The sequence below is a fragment of the Saccostrea cucullata genome, unplaced genomic scaffold, assembly GCF_032062105.1.
Source record: "Saccostrea cucullata isolate Sc308-1 unplaced genomic scaffold, CSIRO_AGI_Scuc_v1 ctg252, whole genome shotgun sequence".
Classification (NCBI taxonomy): Eukaryota; Metazoa; Mollusca; class Bivalvia; order Ostreida; family Ostreidae; genus Saccostrea; species Saccostrea cuccullata.
This window is the reverse complement of record NW_026928618.1, coordinates 280,596-303,748: the sequence shown is the minus strand read 5'-3', so window position 1 is coordinate 303,748 and position 23,153 is coordinate 280,596. Positions and strand designations below refer to the sequence as shown.

General features: G+C 34.7%; 1 protein-coding gene across 2 annotated transcripts; it reads left to right on the top strand.

Moving 5' to 3' along the window:
• Positions 1-18: 18 nt before the first annotated feature.
• LOC134278214 (formimidoyltransferase-cyclodeaminase-like) lies at positions 19-20,282 on the top strand. Of its 2 annotated transcripts, XM_062760534.1 has the most exons (16): positions 19-205; positions 969-1,152; positions 2,965-3,093; positions 8,086-8,174; positions 8,377-8,556; positions 9,387-9,416; positions 9,708-9,734; positions 12,410-12,547; positions 12,916-13,047; positions 13,307-13,368; positions 13,625-13,754; positions 16,596-16,757; positions 17,299-17,342; positions 17,945-18,083; positions 18,387-18,482; positions 18,942-20,282. In XM_062760534.1, exons 1-16 carry the CDS (start codon positions 152-154, stop codon positions 19,026-19,028), a joined length of 1,683 nt encoding a protein of 560 aa, XP_062616518.1. In that variant the 5' UTR covers positions 19-151; the 3' UTR covers positions 19,029-20,282. The 2 variants fall into 2 exon arrangements, with proteins under 2 accessions (XP_062616518.1, XP_062616519.1); XM_062760535.1 differs by lacking the exons at positions 9,387-9,416; positions 9,708-9,734.
• Positions 20,283-23,153: the final 2,871 nt, after the last annotated feature.

Sequence of the window (23,153 nt, the reverse complement as noted above, 5' to 3'; positions counted from 1 at the left end):
TGTGACGTTTAACACAAAGTAAAAATCCGGAAATCAGGCACCTGCTCCAGCTAAAAGTGTGAGAAAATACAGTTATCTGACAGCAGACAGATAAGATTTCCTAAATTATTATACTACGAAGTATTTTAAAATCTGGGACAGAAAAATAGAAATGCCAAGAATTGTCGAGTGTGTTCCGAATTTTTCGGAGGGCAGAAATAAAGAGGTAGGTAATTTATATATATCGGTTGTGCATGCATGATTGTGCATGCAGACTGCAAGATTAATGCATTGTGCAATTTACTTATCGTCAATCGATCGTCTGATTTTAACACAGAAACTCTTATTAGGTACCATGTGAAACACAGAATGAGCCAGTTTCTTTTTTTAAATAATAAAAGAAAAATTGTTCTACTTTTAGTTTTATGAACCACATTTTTATGCAAATTAGGGCAATTAATTGCACTTGCTATGAAATTTTGAGATAATAAATTATCTTGGAGGAATGACACATAGATAAGGAATTTAGTGAAAAAATAAGAATCAAATATAAAAAAAAATATTTAGAGCATAATTTAGACTGTAAATTATGCAAGCAGAAATCTGACAGTGTGAAAAAAACTGGTTTGTGCATTAGATATACATGTACTTAATTATCACAAATTATGTCAAGTAACATGTGTGTATATGGAATGTAAATTTATTACTTTGTTAATTACTCATGTGGAGAACTTGCATAATGTCAGTGCCATTTTTAGGCATAATTTTACTCATTGTGAGTCATGTACTATAGGAAGATACCAAAATGTTATAATTATTATATGCATAGTTAAAACTTTAATGCTATAGTCAGGGGCAAACATGATGTCCTGAAACAAGTGCATAATGTGTATTGCCAGCAGGAACGCAGTATAAAGCATGCATATGAAGTTAATTAAGTAAAACTTATTCAAAGATAAAAGATGATTAATTTTAAATTTGTATAACAGGTGATAGAAGCTATTGCCAACGCTATTGCCTCAACAGAGGGATGTAATTTACTGGATGTTGACCCAGGAGCCTCCACCAATCGTACTGTGTACACATTTGTAGGGTCACCAGAGGCCATCGTAGAGGGGGCCCTTAATGGAGCTAGGGTGGCTTATCAGGCTATTGATATGAGGAGACACAAAGGTGAGAGAGAGTGAAAATAAAAGAGAGAGATCACAGAGAGACAGACAGATGGATAGACAGAAGGATCGAGGGGAGAGAGACTGTACAGAAAGAGACAGGCACACAGATGAGAGAGAGAGGGGGAGCAAAGAGAGAGAGAGAGAGATGGAGGGAAGGGAGAGAGAGGGGAGAGAGAGAGACACACACACACAGAGAGAGAGAGAGAGAGAGGGAGGGGGAGAGAGACACACACACAGATGAGAGAGAGGGAGGAGACTGCAAAGAGAGAGAGAGAGATGGAGGGAGGGAGAGAGATAGACACACACACAGATGAGAGAGAGAGAGAGAGAGACTGCAAAAGAGAGAGAGAGAGAGAGAGAGAGAGAGAGAGAGGAGAGGAGAGGAGAGAGAGAGAGGAGAGAGAGAAAGAGAGAGAGAGAGGGAGGGGGAGAGCGAGGGGAGAGATACACACACACACAGATTAGAGAGAGAGAGAGAGGGAGAGAGACAAAGAGAGAGAGGGGGAGGGAGGGAGAGAGAGACACACACACAGAGAGAGAGAGAGAGAGAGAGAGAGAGAGAGAGAGAGAGAGAGAGAGAGAGAGATGAGAGAGAGAGAGAGGAGAGGGGAGAGGGAGGGAGGGAGGAGAGAGAGAGAGACACACACACAGATGAGAGAGAGAGAGAGAGAGAGAGAGAGAGAGAGAGAGAGGAACCAAACCAAGATAAAGACAGTGAGTATGAGAGAGAGAGAGAGGGAGAGAGAGAGAGAGAGAGAGAGAGAGAGAGAAAGAGAGAGAGAGAGAGAGAGGAGGGAGGGAGAGAGAGACACACACACAGAGAGAGAGAGAGAGAGAGAGAGAGAGAGAGAGGGAGGGAGGGGGAGAGAGACACACACACAGATGAGAGAGAGAGAGGGAGGAGACAAAGAGAGAGAGAGAGGGAGGGAGGGGAGAGAGACACACACACAGATGAGAGAGAGAGAGGGAGGGAGGGGAGTGAGGGAGCGAGGGAGGGGAGAGAGACACACACACAGATGAGAGAGAGAGAGAGAGAGGAGACCAAGAGAGAGAGAGAGGGAGGGAGGGGAGAGAGACACACACACAGATGAGAGAGAGAGAGGGAGGGAGGGGAGAGAGAGAGGGAGGGAGGGGAGAGAGACACACACACAGATGAGAGAGAGAGAGGGAGGAGACAAAGAGAGAGAGAGAGGGAGGGAGGGGGAGAGAGACACACACACAGATGAGAGAGAGAGGGGGAGGAGACAAAGAGAGAGAGAGGGAGGGAGGGGGAGAGAGACACACACACAGATGAACAGAGCGAGGCTAACTACATACAGTACATGTATTTGTAATTTATGCATGCACATGTCTTTTAATAAATGGAAATGACTTTGTAATGTTGGTTTAAGAGAGTCTCAAGAGACATTTATAGGTCAATTAAACTTCATTGTCCAAGTATATCTTGATCCATTTAAGCAGAATTAAACATTGACCTATGTTAATGAAGTGTATTTTTGCCGAGCCTGCACTGAATTTTTGAATGACTGAATTAAAACTTTGTGGGTATCCTTCATTTGGTATGCAAACATTTGATACAGTAAAATATTTTACTACTATCAATTTATAGTTAATGCTCAAGAGAGGCTGGAAGGGATATAAAACCTTCAGATGAGAATGATAATTTAGATGAAATGAAGTATTTTTAATTAATTTAATGAAAGGACATGAAAATAAAAAAGGAGGGAAGGCGAGTGGGGTAAATTCATTTAGATTAAATACATAGTAGTGTACTTTTTGATTACTTGATTCACTAATTTTTCACGTTTTTCAGGTGAGCATCCCAGGATGGGGGCGCTGGATGTGTGTCCATTTATCCCCGTACAGAACGTCACTATGGAGGAGTGTGTGGAGTGTGCCAAAGAATTTGGAGAGAAACTCGCACTAGAACTCGGAGTACCAGGTATACCTTGTATTATACACTGTTGTGAATTTATCAGATGCCAATATCCATTGGTTCCTTGATAGCCTATTGTCAGTAACCCATGGTTTGTTCACATTGATCCTCTCTATTGAGGAAGCTTGTGGACCCCAAACCGTGGTTTGCAATACTGTATACAGGGAAATCTTTGCTTCCTTTTTATTTTCGTCCCTTTTGCCCTCTTCTTTATTGGGCGAATTTAAAACTGGGCGAATTCAAATTACACAGCATAATTTCTTAAACAGAACTATGACTGGGCGAATTTAAAATGGGGCAAAATTGTTTGCAAATGCAAACGGGCGAAAATAAGATGGGGCAAAAATAACCCTGTGTACAGTAATTTTGTTAGGCAGGGATGTTACTACAAATGATTTACAAGTGAGTACTGCCTGGGTGGTGCGGTGATATGAGCGTCTGCTCTGGAGTCGCAGCGTAAGGAGTTGCTCCTTATGTCTCAGGTTCCACTATGGGACATGGGAACCTCCCAACCAGTCTTTCAGAGAAACATGATTATAAACAGTTGTCCCAATGTTGCAGTAGTTGCTGGCCTGAAAAAGAATCCTTACTCTTCAACCAGAATTGATTGTCTGTTTGTCTGTTTAATCTTTATAGTATATCTATGCAATAATATTGACCCTTAATTGTCTGTTTGTATTGTATCTATGTATTGTGCACATATCTGATACTGGTCCCATGAATGTTACAAATATGTTCAAAAATAAAAGTTGTTAAATCAGAAACTTTGGGGTATATTTCTGTTGTTCTGACATCTAACTTTTAAAATCTTGAAAATCAGACCTAGAGTATTCATAGTTTTTGTTTGACAAAGGGTTGAAAATGCAACTTCACGTTTTCTTGTGTTCATAACAAGTGTCTTTCAGTTTGTGATATTGAATGAACAAAATTGTTATTCAATGTTAAAGATTCATTTTCTTCTCCTTTATGTAATATGTAACAGTTTACAAACTAATTATTCAAATTTCAACTCCCTATTGTAACAATTCTGAAATGATTTACTTTAGACACTGTTATGAACAACATTATGGGATCAAGAAGTTTACAGTGAATAAATTTCCTTCAAGTCTCCTGCTGAACATGCACATCCTTACATACTGTGTTGTCATCCATGTATTTTATTGTAATGTTTTAAGCTTTTAACTGGTTAATGAAAATTTATTGCAAAAAAATTTCTTCATTTTATTGTTCATAACCAAGACACTTGAAGGCCGGAGTGGTAGTGATGTTTCCTTTATTCACATTTTAACTCAACCACCTTCTGTTGCATGTTACTTGTTATAACATATATTCCAATCCGCAGTAATTCTGGTAATATATTTCATGCATATTAGCTATTAGTTGGAAATAGTATCACCAAGCCTGCAGAGGAGATTCCAGAGCAATATCGTGTGTGACCAACAACCATGTATGTGAATGACTTGAAAGTTATCCTGAGATGCCAATGATACAAAAGCACCAGACAAATTATTTTCATTCACTGTTTTAATATAAATTTATTACATTTCAAAAATATTCTTCTTCCAAATTACAAATCTGAAAAGAAATAAAAAAAAATAACTGTATATACAGTTTTGATCAAACCAGTTGAAATTTGTTGGCTGGGCCCTCTATGGTATGGGGCTCTTCAAATGGCTGGGCCCTCTATGGTCTGGGGGTCTCCACTCAGTGCCACTTGTGGTTCCTCAGGTTGACTTATAATGGCTGGGCCCTCTATGGTCTGGGGGTCTCCACTCAGTGCCACTTGTGGTTCCTCAGTTTGACTTATAATGGCTGGGCCCTCTATGGTCTGGGGGTCTCCACTCAGTGCCACTTGTGGTTCCTCAGGTTGACTTATAATGGCTGGGCCCTCTATGGTCTGGGGGTCTCCACTCAGTGCCACATGTGGTTCCTCAGGTTGACTTATAATGGCTGGGCCCTCTATGGTCTGGGGCTCTCCACTCAGTGCCACTTGTGGTTCCTCAGGTTGACTTATAATGACTGGGCTCTCTTTGGTCTGGGGCTCTTATAATGGCTGGGCCCTCTATAGTCTGGGGCTCTCCACTCAGTGTGACTTGTGGTTCCTCAGGTTGACTTATAATGGCTGGGCCCTCTTTGGTCTGGAGCTCTTATAATGGCTTGGCCCTCTATGGTATGGGGCTCTTCAAATGGCTGGGCCCTCTATGGTCTGAGGCTCTCCACTAAGTGCGACTTGTGGTTCCTCAGGTTGACTTATAATGGCTGGGCCCTCTTTGGTCTGGAGCTCTTATAATGTCTTGGCCCTCTATGGTATGGGGCTCTTCAAATGGCTGGGCCCTCTATGGTCTGGGGGTCTCCACTCAGTGCCACTTGTGGTTCCTCAGGTTGACTTATAATGGCTGGGCCCTCTATGGTCTGGGGGTCTCCACTCAGTGCCACTTGTGGTTCCTCAGGTTGACTTATAATGGCTGGGCCCTCTATGGTCTGGGGGTCTCCACTCAGTGCCACTTGTGGTTCCTCAGGTTGACTTATAATGGCTGGGCCCTCTTTGGTCTGGGGTTCTTATAATGGCTTGGCCCTCTATAGTCTGGGGCTCTCCACTCAGTGTGACTTGTGGTTCCTCAGGTTGACTTATAATGGCTGGGCCCTCTATGGTCTGGGGCTCTCCACTAAGTGCCACTTGTGGTTCCTCAAGTTGACTTATAATGGCTGGGCCCTCTTTGGTCTGGGGCTCTCCATTCAGTGCCACTTGTGGTTCCTCAGGTTGACTTATAATGGCTGGGCCCTCTATGGTCTGGGGCTCTCCACTAAGTGCCACTTGTGGTTCCTCAGGTTGACTTATAATGGCTGGGCCCTCTTCGGTCTGGGGCTCTCCACTCAGTGCCACTTGTGTTTCGTATTCTTTTATGTTCCCTTCACTTTTTGTGCTGTTCCTCACAAGTGTTACGGGGTCTTCAGGTTTCCACTCATTATCTGCCTTTCCCTGCATTTTCAGTCTTTCTCTGTACCTCTTCTGGCCGACTCTTTTTCTGACTCTGACACTTTCTTTTTCCTACAGACTCCATCATCTGAAAAATAACACATGACATAGTAAGACAAAGATGTAATTAAGCCTTGTGATAATGAAGCATGAAAACTATTTCTTGTTGTGTCACAAGTGTCCATGTTATGAACAAACCAAGTTTCTGATATATTTTTTCACCCCATGCTACAACAATATTATTAAAACCTCATTTTAACTTAAACCTTCCAGACAAGTAAAATTCTTCAGTTATTTTTAATAAATCTTTAAAATCTATCTTTTAAAAGTCTTATATAGATGTTCATAACAACAGACTACAAAAAAAAATTATACAATTTGTGTCCGTATGATGAACAATTGCAGATTTGTTTAATCATTAAATTTCATGTTTGTTACTGCTTATAAACATTTTATTATAAAATATTAATCTATTTTTTTTTCAAAATGAAATTGCAATTTTACAGAATAATAATTCTGAACCAAACTATTCAAATGGTTTTCTGTTCATAATTTGGACTCTGGAAACTGCACATCCATTACAGGGTCTAGTTATGAACAATACCTTTTTTTAAAATTCCCACACCTTGTGATACTTAAATAAAGCAAAATTCTCTCAAATTGATTGTCTTAGAGATTTTAATTAGTTTTATTTTCTGTGTGTATCACTGGTCAAATATTAAAGCAGAAAATTTGGCCTTCTTTATTCGTTCATAACGTTAGATGCATGTCAAAAACAAGTTCGAGTCGTCTCTGTTATGAACAAAAGTTAAAAGTCTAAAACCATTTTTTGTGTTCTGACTTGCACTGAGATCAGCATTTGTTCTTGTGTCAGATACAAATTTCATTTATTTCTTTAGTCTAAGCATGGCGAAACTGTTATTATGTTCCGTACAGTAAAATTACACTGTCGTTCATAAAAAGGACACATGCTGCATGGCATTTGTCGTTTCGTTTCAAGAGTATTTCTGGCTTTAATTTTCTCAAACACCCATATCGCTTCCTTATATCGATGAATAAATGTTCATAATACAATTAAGTTTATGCCATTCCACTTACTTCAAACAATAAATGCCCTTTAACACCATAAAAAGAAAATTCTCACCTTAGCTTCCGTTCATAACAAGCTTTGACAGTTTTGGACACTGCTATTTAGTAAGCGTCATTGAACACATGGTTGTGTACACATATTTGCGATCTACGTCACCGGACTTTGTGTACACATGAGTTCAATCTAGAACACGTTTTTCAGTCGTGTACTCAAAGTATTCGTTCTCTAGCTACATGTTTAGCGTTCATAACAAGTGGACGCGCGACTTAGAGGCTGTGATTTATTTCACTTTTAAATACTACACATAGTTTTATTGCAACGATAATTTGTTTGTCTTTAAAATACGAATCAAACTGATTTATTTTCCGTTGAATGTGCATTCAAATGCATTTGATGTTTTCTAACTACAACTTTTTTTTATTGCGTTCAGTGTGGACACTGTAAGTTATGAACGCTTGATTTATTTTATTTTCGTTCAAATGCGTTTTTTAATAATTCTTTTTTAAAAAACACTACTCAGAGTGTAAATCCATATATTTTTCTATTCTAATCAGAAAAAAAATCTGTATTAAATCTAATTCCAACATCCAATGCAGTAGTGCAGTCTGACAGCCACTTGATTGTAACATATAAACGTGAAAAAAGCACTGCATTTTTAACAAAACAAATGATATGTTTTTTGGTTTCAGCATTTCATGAATATAATTTTGGTGTGTGTAGAATCTACAAAGTAAGCAGGTTATTTTGATATGCCCATGATACTAATAATTCAATGCTTTTTTGAGAAATTGGATATTTAATACCACTCATGTCAGCTGACCCAGTATGAAATATGTGCACTATTGCATTAAATTAAAAATATTGACAATTGATTTTCTGTTTGTATTGTATCTGTATGCATTAGTATAGACCCTTGATTTTCTGTTTGTAGTTTATCTGTATGCAGAAGCCACAGAGAATCCAGACAGGAAGTCCCTACCATATATACGACAGGGAGAATACGAAGGACTGCCAGAGAAGGTAATATGACCAAAAAAAACCCAGATTATATTTACTTTGATTGAGACCAATAACAGTTTTCTATGACAGAAAACTATAACATGGAGGTTTAAATAAAGGAAAATAGTACAGTTCAACTTTGGTATCTTAAACACCAGTATGCTGAATAGAACTGATGCTGAACAGTGTGATTTTAATTTTGCTTTCACAATTCTGACTGTAGTTATCCCAACCGGACTGGAAACCAGACTTTGGTTCACCCGAATTTGTACCGAACTGGGGAGCCACAGTAACTGGTGCCAGGAATTTCCTGATTGCTTACAATATTAATGTCCTTTCTACAAAAGAACAGGCCCACAGAATTGCCCTCAACATCAGGGAGCAGGGCCGGGGCAAAGAACAGGTAAGGCCCTATATATTGCCCTGTCATCAGGGGGCAAAATCATGGTCTCTGTGGTCAGATAATTGGCTATATGGTTTGTGTGTAGTTATCCAGTAATATATGTACAAAGTATTATTACCCCCTCCATTTACCCCCCCCCCCTCCCCCCTCCCACACCAGTTTGCTGTGTCTACCTGACTCCAAGAGTTCAGGAAGAGGAACAAAATGCTCTGTAATAAGTGTACTGATTTGTAATTTATGATTTTGATATCATAGACCAGGAAAATACAAATATGTTTAACAAAGCATTTTTAATTACAGTGTATCATATTGTAAAGCTTCCAGTATATATACCCTTAGTTTGTTCTACATAGAAATAATACACTTTATGTAAATTAATGTTGTAGTGTTTTAAAAATTCACTCACATACTGTGAAGTTTCATTGGGTCACTCCCATATGACGTTTTCTTGCAGAGCCAATCATTTTCAGGTATCAAACAAAATAATTTAAGATATGAATTAAGTATTGGTCAGAAAAAAAAAACAGACTTAGAATTTTTACAATTTATTAGCCTTATCCTGAGGTGCATTATGGGTTTTTAAAAGCTAACCAATCAGAAAATTTTTCACTACGTCACTTTATCAGAAATGTCTGCAAGGGAGAGAAAAAATCTTGAATTGCAATTATTAAAAATCTGCATCATAGTCTAACAAACATATTGTGAGGTATACGTGGTATATGCATGCATATAAATGTACTCTTATAGTATGAGAAAATGTCCTATAAAATAAAATTCTTTATTTAGCTTTATCTACATGATAAAAAAAATATTTTAACCCTATTTTACAGTGCTATGGAACTGGGTTTGATGTTGAAGGGGTATGTAAATCTGTGTGAAATGTGCTCACTTTAACATCACTTTAAGACAAAATTTATGAAATAAGTAAATGATGAGTCACTTTTTTTGTCAGAATCGGTGAAATACTAACATTTTTTGTCAGTTAAATTTTTTTTTGTATGTGATAGATTTAAAAATTATGAAAGTATATACATATTAAAAACATAAAGTTAAATTTAAAAAATTAAAAAAAAAACAACAAAAAAAAACATATTTGCCTTTTCTTTGTTTTGTTCAAATTTTGTTAGAAAAAAAATCTCTGATATTTATAGAACTATGGGACTAAATGGCAATACCAGGTAATAGATTGAAATAAAAAAAAAAGCATTATCTGTGCATTTCTCAATAGAGAACCATTAATCTGTGTTTATTTTGAGTGTCCAATGTATCCAAAGGGAGCAGTTAATATTATTGCTGTATAATTTTGTATACTCACTGCACGTTTTAAATAACATTTTTCAATTTTTTAGTACACTTAATTTTTGCTAATCTTATTGTTTTGGAAGAAGAGTTATAATGCTCTGATATGATCTCTTCATATCATCCCAATGAATTATTGATCCATGTGAATTATGCAAAATTCACTTTAGCATGTTTAGAGTACTTGCATATATTGAGAAACAAAAAGACTTGATTGTTAATGGAACATTTTTAGAAAATTAGTTTCAAAATGCACTCTCAGATTAGAGATTATATTAGTCTTAATTATCAAGTTTTTGCTATTTAAGACTAGCTGTCTAAATATTTTTTTGGCTAAAAATGCCATAGATTAAGATTGTGCTGTTTTATATGAGCTGTTTAAAATTAACCTTTCTTTAGAACTTTGATTGCATAGTATGTAATTTGAAGTGGGCTGAGGAAAATACATGTATGACCATATTTATGGGAAAATGTTATTATACAAATATGGACTCAATGTAGGTCAATATGCATTTATAATGACCCAGGATGACAGATATTGACCGAAGATACATGGAGTATATCGACCGAGGGCGCTAGCCCGAGGTCGATATACTCCATGTATCTGAGGTCAATATCTGCCATCCTGGGTCATTATAAATGCATATTGACCTTCATTGAGTCCATATTTATTATATTATATAAATAATAATTTCCCAAATGTATTAGTACTATGTATATCTTCCTAATGTTTACAGAGATGGTGTTTACCATAAATAAGTTGAATATAAACGTTTCAGAATTTTTGAATGTTACTCACAGGAACTTGTTTCGGTAATAAATTTTAACCTATAACTAAGCATAATAATAACACAAGATATCTATCTCCGAATAACACAGAGTACCCCCTCCCCAGACTTAGAATCGCACTCATTTACACTTGCAAAGGAAAATGCACTGACAAAATATTAACATCTATAGATTTCGTCTACGCTAATTTATCTAAACAATCGTACATGATGCTTGTCTTTATTTACTTTAGTCTCCGAGTCCGTAATCGCGTAAACAGCGTCAAAAATCTGCTCGCCGAGTGGAAAAGTCGATTTCAACAATGAAATGGTATATGTAGTAAGTATTCCCGAAAAATGCTAAAAGATATCCTTGATAATTCTTTTGTATTCTCACCTTCAGAGTTCTTCACTATATCTTTTAAATTTTCCTCGCTTACAACTTGCAAACTGCTTGACTAAAGCGAAAGTGAAAACGAGGCAGCTCGTGCGAGTCATAATTCGCTTTCAGCGGTCGTTATTAAAAAATAATTACTTCGTATTGACCAATCAGATTATCGGATTTCACAAAGTTATATAATATTATATTTTAAAACAAAAATTTCTGTGTAGTTCCCTTTTGACTACCTGCAGTCTATAAAGTTTGAATTATGTCCTGTCTAGCTAATAAATTTGAAATTTATATCATTATTTTTCCAAGATATATTTACAATGCATTTCATACAAAAAAAATATTTTGGAGAAAAAATTAAATAATAAACTTTGATTGTTTATATATTAGAAAAATACTCCATTAATGCAATTAAAATTGTATCAATTAATATATCATTTTTGAAAAAAAGTTTATTTTTTCCCCCAAAATTGAATAATAGATATACTGTAAATGTATTTTTTCCTAAGGTTGTAGTATTATTAAGGGAGTCAGGTTTAGGAACTTGCATTTATATGTACAGTGTACTTATAAGTCTGTTTTATATAGTTGAATATAACAGCATGTTTATGTTAGTATTTCAAATACAGTACTGTAAACATGGATATTCATAACAATCATGTTATTTATATCAATAAGCAAATCAGTAGAAAAACTATGTGCTTTACTGATCAATTCTGCAATTCTGTTATTAATGCCATCATGTAACGTATTAATTCAGACAAAAATGGTTATTTAAATGTATATTATTTATGTTGAATAATTACTCCAGTATATACGGAATAGAAATATTGAGGTATTTATTTATGTACTATTAAAAGATTTCCCTTGCATACTAATTGCTAATTGTTACTTTTCGTGCTTACAGTACTAGTATAATATACTTATTTCATTATGGTTACATATTTATACAGAATTTCTCAAAATTCTAGATTTCACAATATAGGCACATGTAGTTGCACATGTAATGAAAGAATGCCTCATTCTTTAGAGTTATAATTGCCAGTAAAATATAACATCTTTACTATATTTTTTCACGAAAACTTTATGTGATGAGATTTATAAACTGGGAGCTAATGTAATAACAAAATTTTTAAACATATACCATTTCTCTTAAGTATGATACTGTTATTATTGAATCAGATATAACTGTTATATCCTTCTTTCAACCATGTGTTACTTATAATAATGTCTTGCTAACCAAACAAGTCTCGCTGCATGGCTGAATTAACCATTTGTATCTGTGAGTGTGATGCATAATTGTCTCACAGAACAATCTTGAATGAAATGTAACTTTATGGTTTTGACTGACCACCTATAAAATTGATTGAAGTTTCCATCCATGATTTAATTTTAGCCTGGCCGATTGAAGCATGTACAGGCCATTGGGTGGTACCTGGAGGAGGCCAATATGGCCCAGGTGTCGGTCAACATCACAGACCACGAAGAGACCCCCATACACAAAGTCTACGAGGAGGTCAACAAAGACGCAAAGGTCAGACAGCTGCCTCTGTGTTATTTTTAACAGTGTGAAAAATTTATATGCAAAATATACATGTAGTAGATATATAGTTTTGAGGGGAGGCATAGTCATGAATTATTCCCCTTGACCTCTAAAATTTGAGGTAAAATTAATGAATTTTCTTCTTTAATTAAGAAAGAAAGAGGTTAAATTTTCATGGTTTATGGAAAAATTACTGGTTGGAGGGGATTTTAATGCATGATGTAAAAACAAATTGTGGAAAGTAATATGAATTTGTGGTCTCTGTTTGGTACCACACAAACAATGAAAAATCCCCCCCCCCCAAAAAAAAAACGTGATTTAACAGAAATAACATATTTATGTATATATATATTTTTTAGGATTTGGATCTAGCAGTGTGTGGATCACAGATTGTGGGTCTGATTCCACTAAAGGCCATTCTACAAGCTGCGGAGTACTACATGAAGAAGGAGAATTTATTTATTCTGGAGGAGGATCAAAAACTCAGACTGGTAGGTGGATCTTAAAAAGTGATCTGTGCTCTAAATTTTCTGGATGATTAATCTCACCCTTCCTCCAGTGCATTCTGAAGAAGCTGAAACTTTCATGTTATCACATGTTATGGGTCAATTGTTTTACTTTTAATGTATCAGATATTAGGAAAAAAAAACATAATCCATGAGCAGATGCATTATCTCCCCTTTTCTCATGTGAAAATTAAATCGAGATAATTTTTTTGCTCTCTTGAGACTATTATTATTTTTATTGTAGGTAATTAACAGACTAGGATTAAACTCCTTAGGACCATTCAGTCCCAAAGAGAGGATTATTGAGTATGTCGGATTTAATGAATTTACTTCTAGTTTCCTTCCTTTATACGCAGAATTCTAGACCGACTTTATTTGGTCGCAGTTAATATCAAAATTCATGATAAAATACTTAAGTTTCCCACTGAAAAGTAATTGATTCTATTTATTGTGAGACCACAGATCTAATTCTTTGACTGGAACAATTTTTAAACTAAAGTAATTTTTGTTCAAATTAAGTCACCCTTTTTAGACATAAGTTGTTTGATTTTATTTGATTCAGGTACATGATCTCGGATGATGCGGATGGTGGGCCCCTTGTATCCATGGACGTCAGAGACTTTGTGATGACTGTGGGGTCACGGTCTCCCTCCCCTGGGGGTGGTTCTGTGTCAGCCCTGGCAGCAAGTCTTGTGAGTAAAATTCTAAATAATTGTATACTTTAAATCAACAAATATTTGCCATACCTTATTCTCAGTAGAAAACTATTTGGTATTTATTAGTGATACAAACTTTTTGAAAATATTGTTTTTCAATGTACAGGTAAATATCCTTCTTTTAAAAGATAAATATATTAGGGAAGATGATCTACTGTACATGTAATTACATGAAAATATAGTTCTCATGAATAGAAAGTGTGCATGCAGTGATGTGTTAATCAAAATTTAATGAATTTCATGCAGTATTAAAAAAAAACCTTCCCACCTACCTTTCAAGCCACCCCCACCCCCACCAAGTTGTGTGAGGGTAAACAAACTTTATTTTAAAGATGGTCTTGCCTGATCCTTTTTTTCATACAGTTCTTTCAAATGGAAACTCAAAAGAATGTATTACTTACCACTTTAAGGGCACCTCCCTTGGGAGTATGGTTGGGTGATAATGTATTACTTACCACTTTAAGGGTGCCTCCCTTAGGAGTACATTGTATGGTTGGATGATAATGTATTACCACTTTAAAGGCACCTCCCTTGGAAATATGGTTGGGTGATAATGCATTACTAACAACTTTAATGTCCCCTCCCTTAGGAGTATGATGGGGTGATAATGTATTACTTACCACTCAAAGGGTGCCTCCCTTGGGAGTTCATGTATGGTTGGGTGATAAGGTATTACTTACCACTTTAAACACCCAATTTTATGTTAACGCCCCCAAAATCTACCTGATTCAAGATCAATAATTTACTGCCTGTCAATCATAAAAAAAACAATAGCTTCTGTTTTGATTGACAGATCAGCTACCCGTGCTTCTTGATAATCTGAGTTTGCATGTTTTGAAAACAATTACCTGGTCACGCGTCAAACGCTTTCAAGTACCCGCAGAGTATACACGCAGGTTAGAAAACTCCAATATGTTTGAATTTTATTTAAAAAATAATTGAAAGTAGATTATTAAAACATTGACATGATAAAATATTTCTTTTCTATCTTCACTGCTGTTTGTTAAGTGTTATATCGTCCACGTTATCTATAGGAAAAAGACCGCGTCCACAGAAACCGGCTCTATTTGCCGTAATATTGGAAGTTTGACGTTTTAAATTATTTTTTAAGAAATGGGATATAAGAAAAATATTCAGCACTAAAAACGGCATAGAATAGTTTTTAAAAGATGTTTTATTTGTACTATGGCTACAATCCGCACGATGTTGTACAGAAATTGATGTCAGAATTAATGCTCGAATTTCCTCTAGCGTCTGTATAAATACGTAATGAAAATGTGAAGATAATTAAATAGTGATCAATTCTGAAGAAGAAATCTTTCTAACAATAAAATTTTGTTAACACACGAAGAATAAAAAATATGGAATCTTTTGGACAACATTGTTCATGTTGTTGGCCAGGGAAAAAAAACCTTCCGATCGCGGTAAGTTCGTGTCACTTGCACGACGGATAGGTGGATTAATAATTCTATTTATTTCAATATTCATACTTTTTTAATCAAATGTTTTTTTTTATTGAAGATTAAAAAAAAAATTTAAATATTGTTGATTTGTAGTTTTTACTCGTGATTTTTTCTTTTATGTAAGGAAAACATTTTCTAAAACGATATACATATATCTTATTATTTTTTTTTCTTTCAAAACATTACCATGATTACGATGAATGCTTTAAGTTTACAAATAAATTGCATATTAAAATAATCATTTTACGTAGTTTCACTCAAAACCAGACACAAAACAATGACCCTGATTACCAAACACGGACTTCCAGTGTAATGCTACATATACACAGATTTTTGACATCTTGGGTATTGGGGGTCTCCAGGTAAATAACACCACTGTTACTTCGACCACTCCCCTTCCTCAGGTAACCATATGGTAAAAAAATTGGGTCTTTCAGGGCGCCTTCCTTGGAAGTATGGTCTGGTGATGATATACTACTTACCACTTTAAGGTTGCCTCCCTCGGGAGTGTAGTTGAGTGATCTTGTATTACTTACCACTTGGCCTCACTTGGTAGTATGATTGAGTGATAATGTTACTTACCACTTTAAGGGCACCTCCCTTGGGAGTATGGTTGGGTGATATTGTATTACTTACCAATTTAAGGGCACCTCCCTTGGGAGTATGGTTGGGTGATAATGTATTACTTACCACTTTGAGGGCGCCTCCCGTGAGAGTAAGGTTGGGTGATAATGCAATACAAACAACTTTAAGGGCACCTTCCTTGGGAGTATGGTTGGGTGATATTGTATTAAGTACCACTTTAAAGGCACCTCCCTTGGGAGTATGGTTTGGTGATAATGTATTACGTACCACTTTGAGGGTGCCTCCTGTGAGAGTAAGGTTGGGTGATAATGCAATACAAACAACTTTAATGCCCCCTCCCTTGGGAGTATGGTTGGGTGATAATGTATTAAGTACCACTTTAAGGTTGCCTCCCTTGAGAGTATGATGGGGGTTATAGTGTATTACTTACCACTCAAAGGGTGCCTCCCTTCAGAGTTCATGTATGGTTGGATGATAATGTATTACTTACCACTTTAAAGGCACCTCCCACGGGAGTATGGTTGGGTGATAATGTATTACTTACCACTTTAAGGGTGCCTCCCTTCGGAGTATGGTTGGGTGATAATACATTACTAACAACTTTAATGTCCCCTCCCTTAGGAGTATGATGGGGTGATAATGTATTACTTACCACTTTAAGGGCACCTCCTTTGGAAGTATGGTTTGGTGATAATATACTACTAACCACTTTAAGGTTGCCTCCCTCGGGAGTGTAGTTGAGTGATCTTGTATTACTTACCATTTTAAGGGGGCCTCCCTTGGTAGTATGGTGGGGTTCCTGACCTATGGAAACAGGAAATATTACGAGTTGGACAGTAAGATGAGAGAACTGATCCCCCCGCTGTACAAAGCCATGAAAGACCTGATGCAGTTTGTGGATGCTGATGCCGCAGCGTATAGTGAATATATGGTAAGTTGGGCCATTATCAGGTTTTCATGCTCTGCTCTGCATATATTAATATATTATTTATTATGGTATTTTAAAAGAAAAATTCTCCAACAAATAAAAATTAGATATTTATTAATGGACTTTTAAGAAGCTCTGACGTTACTGTTGACGACTTACTTTAACACTTGGACAGTGTACGGAAACTCCTTTACGATATAAATATTTAGCTCAACATTTCATTCAACAAAACAAACGGGTTATTTCAAAGCACAGATAAGTTGTCCTTGAAGACAACGACAACCATACTGCCCCCAACTCTCGGCCTTCACGTTTTAGTGCCCCTAACACCATTACTATGACCACTAGAAAGGTTTTCTGATCTATTTTCAATTCTGTACCTCAGTACACGATACAGGTTTAAATGTCCATATAAACAGTCAACCGTAAAAGTCAGTGCTTCTCATAAAAGTCCAGTGTAGAACTACACATAAAAAAACATAATTGTAAAAAATTTTAAAATAATTCATGAATGATTAAACTCTGTGTTGAATTTTTTTTTCAGTTGGCAACAAAATTGCCAAAAGAGACAGAGGAAGATAGAATGATGTAAGTATGGACTGGCAATTTAGCCAAAAAAATCTTTATATGCTCTCACTCAAAAGGTCAGCCAAACCAAGTGGATTTTCAAATTCTATCCAATTTGTAAAGTATACTTTCAGTTCAATGTTTAAAAATTCTGTGCACCAGCCTGATTTTTCATACCAATATACTGTAGACGTACTTTTTTCCATGGGGACATAATTCCGCGGTATCTCAATTTCTGTTTAATCTGCAGGTAGAAAATTACATGGATCTCTAACACTATCACTATATGCCTTGCATTTACATTAAGTACGCTTGGACAAATATCTGCGGAAAATTTGTGACCATGTACATAGTGTAAATTAATACCACGCGGAAAAAAAGAACTTCTACAGTATATTGATGTACTCAGGATTATTTTTGTCCTTTCACATGTACAAAAAATTCCGCCCCATTTTAAAATTTGATCAGAAATGGTTCTGTTTACGAAATTATTCTGTTTTCTTTGAATTTGCCCCATCTTAAATTCACATAATTATGTCTAGGGCAAAATGGACAAAAAAAGGAGGTATAAATTGCCCTATGTATGAAATTTTGAATAGTATTTTTTTGTATTTAATTTCCAGGAGAGATTATGCCATGCAGGAAGGTCTGAAGACAGCAATACAGGTTCCACTCACCGTGTCTAGAATTGCCAATCAGTTATGGCCGACCATCAAAGAGTTAGCTGCTATCTGTAACATTAACTGTAAATCAGACCTGCAGGTAAGTTTATACCATAAGATTGAAATGTGGCGTTGTAATTGGATAAATTTGTGTTTATTACAAACAATAATTTATTATTTCCACAAAAGTTACTCTCATATATTTTATCTCCTTTTATACGCAATATTTTTTTTTCTTAAATATGTATATTGGTACCGGTGATTATTTAATTGATTTCTATAAATTAATGAGATTAGATTATATGCTAGCAATTTGTAAATGTGCATTCTTTGATAAGAAAATTTGAATTCAATTCCTTTAGATTAAATTTGAATTCAATATGTCATATTATTTATTTTTAAGGTTGGAGTAAGAATGTTAGAAACTGGTGTATGGGGAACATTTTACAATGTAAACACTAATCTAGCTGACTTAAAGGACCCAGAATTTACATCTCAGGTACATACAACAAGTTTTCAATAAGACATGTTTTACTTTTATTAATCTTTAAATATAATTGTGTTGTCTACATTTTTTTTATCTCTGTAAACAAATATATACTGTAGAAGCACATATTTTCATGGGGATAAAATTTCGTTGATTTGTCATCAAAAATAGTTTAGTTAGCATTAAATTTCATTGTTTTGAATGTAATCCTATTCAATATTTAGTCATATAAAATTCCTGTGGGATTTAATTTCTTTGATAATTGTTAACAATGAAATAAACGAAATCTAATTATGCTCCACCAATATTTGTGCAGAATACTTTGGAAAATATCAATTCTTCCATTCTTTACCAATGCAAATCAATTTATCAAAAAGATATCATATAAATTTTTCCATCATGAAAATAGGAGTTATTTTATCTTGCAGATAAAAAAAGGTACCCAGATTATTGATATTAAAATCGTTACAGGTCAAAGAAGAAATGTCTGCTGCCATTAAATACGCACAAGAAGAATGTGCTGCAATATTAAAAATCCTTGAAGGACGAAAAGAGTAAAAAACAAATGTGTTCAAAACGAAACTGCAATAAAACCGTCCATTGTTGTGTGCCTGCGGAGGAAGTTTGATTGTTTATGGGATTTTAATCAGATGTGTGATGTAGTTTTTAGGATATCTACTAGATACTAGGATATCTAGTAGATATTAGGATATCTAATAGATGTAAGAAATATATATCAAGTAGCTAGATGTTAAGATATCTAGATATCAGGAACAGTTGTGTTCAAGATATAGGTTTTTATTTATTTGATGAAAGTTTGTCCAATATTACTCTGAGAAAGCTTTATGACAGATCTGGAATTTGATTTTTTATTCACGGATTGTAAGATTTGGTTCAACCTTTCTGCATTCATTATTTTGTCCATGTTGAAAAATGTAAAAAAAAGTTCTTTAATCTCAAGGGTACATTTTTTAAAAGAAATTTGTTGAAAAAATCTAAACCTCCGAGTTTTGATTAGAAATTGATTTAAAATTAAATATATTGCCTCCCACTTAATTAATCAAATTGAATTCATAAGAATTAGCCATAGTAACAAATAAATTTGCTTGCATGACCAACAAAGATTTACCTTTTCTGTAAATGGGGAGTTTATTTGCTGCTTTGGGGTAGCATCAGTAGTGAGATTTGTTGCTTTGTGTGTTGTTTCTTGCCCTGGGGTAGTTGACATAATTGAACCTTCAGACATAGTCCATATGTATATTTTACTTAATTACTAGTATGTACTTGATAATGTTCATAAGCACATGCATGTACATGAAGAACCTGTAACTTTTTGGTACTGTTCTTATGCTTCCTTATGCCTTTGTCACTTGCAAAGCTGACATAAAGCATTTGTGTTTTTTTTATTTGTATGTTATTGACAATTGTCAATATGCATTTTCTCCCTTTTGTATTATTAAAGAGTAGAATTGTGCGTGGCACTTTTTTTGTACTAATAATGCAGTGTGAAAAGGTTTTCCCAAATTTAACCCATTGTACATATTTTGCTTTAATATGCGATGAGAAGCTTTTAGTTTTTTTTAGAAGTTGAAAAAAAAAACATTTACAGTTTTTAGACACAAAAAGAATTTTTCTTAAGACAAATTGTGAAATCCATTTTTATTTGCATGCCAACAAATGAAAGTCATTTATCCCTTAAAATATTTTATTTTCTCTCAAACTGCTGTTTTGTTTATAGTTTTGTTTATAGATTTATATCTGGTGATTGTTAAGCATTGTTATGATAGCCTGATATTTATTTTATTGATGATGAAAATACATCACCTTTAAAAGTTTTTTTTATTACATGTTTGTAATAGTTATGATTTACTTAAAAGTATTATTTGATACATTATAATATTTTTAATATGATATAAATGAAGATAATATATATTATACATATATCATAAAAGACCAAATGGTGAGGGTAACAAATGTGATAAACAGTATTATAATTTTTTTCTTCAAAGTTAATAGCACGAATTGTGTGACAGTATCATTTAATTCTCCCTTTTACCTATGACTATACATAGTTTTATGTTATTGATAAAGACATCTTCATGGTTTAGTTTTTAACTAAGAATATTCAATGTCTTCTGTAATATTGTTAATGGTATATGTATGTCATATATCACATATAAATGGTCAGTCGATATAAATTGTTGTTCTGATGGTGATAATTACTGCTGACTTACAGTATCATGGTTAAATCTATACATTACAATAGAGATCTAGTCAGATTTATTTAAAAACTACAAAAAAAAAAATTACAATTGGAATTTTATTGAATGTTTATGCTTAATTACATTCCTGAAATTTGTAAATTGCAATTTTAATCAATGTTTATGCTATTTAACATATGTGACTTTGATTATTTTGTTTTAAAAAGCATGCTTATTCCCCATTTTCAAAAGTGAGTTATCTCCCCTCAAAATCGGAACTCTTCTACACTAGCCTTACTTCCGCGGACTACGCAATACGATAATCCAACAAAATAATGATCAACAGTACGCTGTATTAAAAATTTTCAAAGAAGGAAACGGTTTGCATTTTTTTTAGATAATATATTATTTTATAAAGGATCTGTTACCCCCTCCCCCCCCCCCCCCCCTTTCTAGAAAGCTATACGAATTAGCCAGGTACGTAGCATCGTCTTTAAAAGTGGGGGGGGGGTAGCCAAAGAAATTTTTTTTCGTACCTGGAAAAGTTGACAAGCAAAGAAAAACCTGCCCAAAGTTGAAAAGCTACTTATTTCAGTACCAGTTTCTTGGCATACAATACTACATTTCCCTTATATAACTTTACCGTAGTATTAACTGTGTGTGTGTGGGTGTGGGGGGTGGCGGTGGCGGCAATTTATCCTGTCTATCAATGAACATTTTCAATAGCCCCTTGATCCCCCCCCCCCCCCCCCCCTGTGCGTACAGATACAGAGAACGAATAATTATGTAAATGGGTTGAACAGTTGAATATGAACCATAGTTTTGAAAATTAAAAATTATTAGAATTATTAATTGTGAATTCAATAAAATTACGGTACATATATTTTTTCACAGATGTACTGTACATGTATGTCAGTTACACGGGGTTACATGAGAGTCTCTCTCTCCCTCTCTTTCTCTCTCTCTCTGATATTTTGTTTTTTACACACTTTGCAAAAAAGAATAACTTATAAAAATAAATACATGTACTTACACTAAAATGATTTATAAAAAAATAATTAAATAACACTTGAGAAAAGAATGTTTTCCGTTATTTAACTAGAAATACGCTAGGAAATTATTGTATCAATTTCGTGTTTCTGCTCTCGATTCTCTGATCTAAAACAAAATGTGTATTGTACTCGGGAATATACATGTACATAATTATGGTAGATCCTACACTAAAACTTTGATTAAATGCAGCTTAGACTTTATACGACATATGTAACACGGATTCAGGTCAATGCTATTTTAATTCTTCTTCGTTACATGAAGACATGAGATTAAATTATTCATTTAGAATTCCATTCAAATTTTTAATACTATATAATGAATCAAATAAAAAATTCTAGAAACACTGTTAATTCAAATGAAATAGGCCTTTAATTGTCACCAAATGTGTTCTTGTAAGTAAAAGTTCAATCGAGCAAAAACGTTTCTTGGTATCGGTCGCGGAAGACGAACTACTGCTGTATATGCAGCAATTTCAGAGGTAAAACTGTAGATGGACATGTCATCAGTCTCCAAAAAAATCCTAGAGATACAAAGAAAATATGGCTGCAGCAGGCTAGATTAATTCGTAAAAACTTAATTTATAACTAAAAATTTGTTCCGCACATTTTGTAAATAATGATGATACGTCTGCAGAACATCCACTACCGAAAATTAGCTTATTAGTTTTTTTTAAAAATAGGCCTATTCGAATATGTATCAGCATTTTATCAGTAATTTGTTTCGTTTTTTTTTGTAAGGGGGAGGGGGGGGGGGGGTCACACAGCACCTTATTATAGTACTACACAGACTAATACAAATCCAGAAAGAGACTATGAGTGGGCAATTTAAAAAAAATACGAATCAGTTAAGATTTCTTTTTATTCACAAACACAATAACATTTTTCCATATGACAGAGGCATTACACCATGAACATGTTACACCAAGAACGTCCGCGGAAGTGACTTTATTTATAGCGCATGCGTATTAAACACAGTAAAAGAGTTCCCTTCAGGGGAAATAACTCACCTTTTGAAAATGGGGAATATAGTAAAAGCCAGGTGTTGTGTTAAAATGCCTATATATACAGCATTTTTTTTTTTGCATTTTAACCTCTTTTTAAAAATACTGGTCTATTTTAAGTAACAACTTTCACCAGAAAGTCATTTTGGCGTTTAGGTTCATTTGTTTGTAGTTCATGTAGCAAATTAAAGCACTAAAATGATAATTTTTATTGGCTAGAGTCTTAACTTAATGATTTCTTATGGTAAAGACATTGATCAATAATAAGGAAATATAAAGATGTTTATGTTTTTCAAGCTTTAATCCACACTGATTTAATAAGATATTATTTTAAAATATTTGCTTTTGTAAATAGCACTTTTTTGGAAGCCTTCACCCCTAGTTTTCTTCAGATATATGGAAAAAAAATAATTGCAAAATAGTGGATGA

What these genes read in the sequence shown, in the direction of transcription:
- LOC134278214 (XM_062760534.1), top strand. Translation starts at nt 152, where the DNA reads ATGCCAAGAATTGTCGAGTGTGTTCCGAATTTTTCGGAGGGCAGAAAT. An exon ending in TGATATGAGGAGACACAAAG is followed by an intron (nt 1,153 to 2,964) that starts GTGAGAGAGAGT and finishes CACGTTTTTCAG; the next exon opens with GTGAGCATCCCAGGATGGGG. An exon ending in ACAGAGGAAGATAGAATGAT is followed by an intron (nt 17,343 to 17,944) that starts GTAAGTATGGAC and finishes TTTAATTTCCAG; the next exon opens with GAGAGATTATGCCATGCAGG.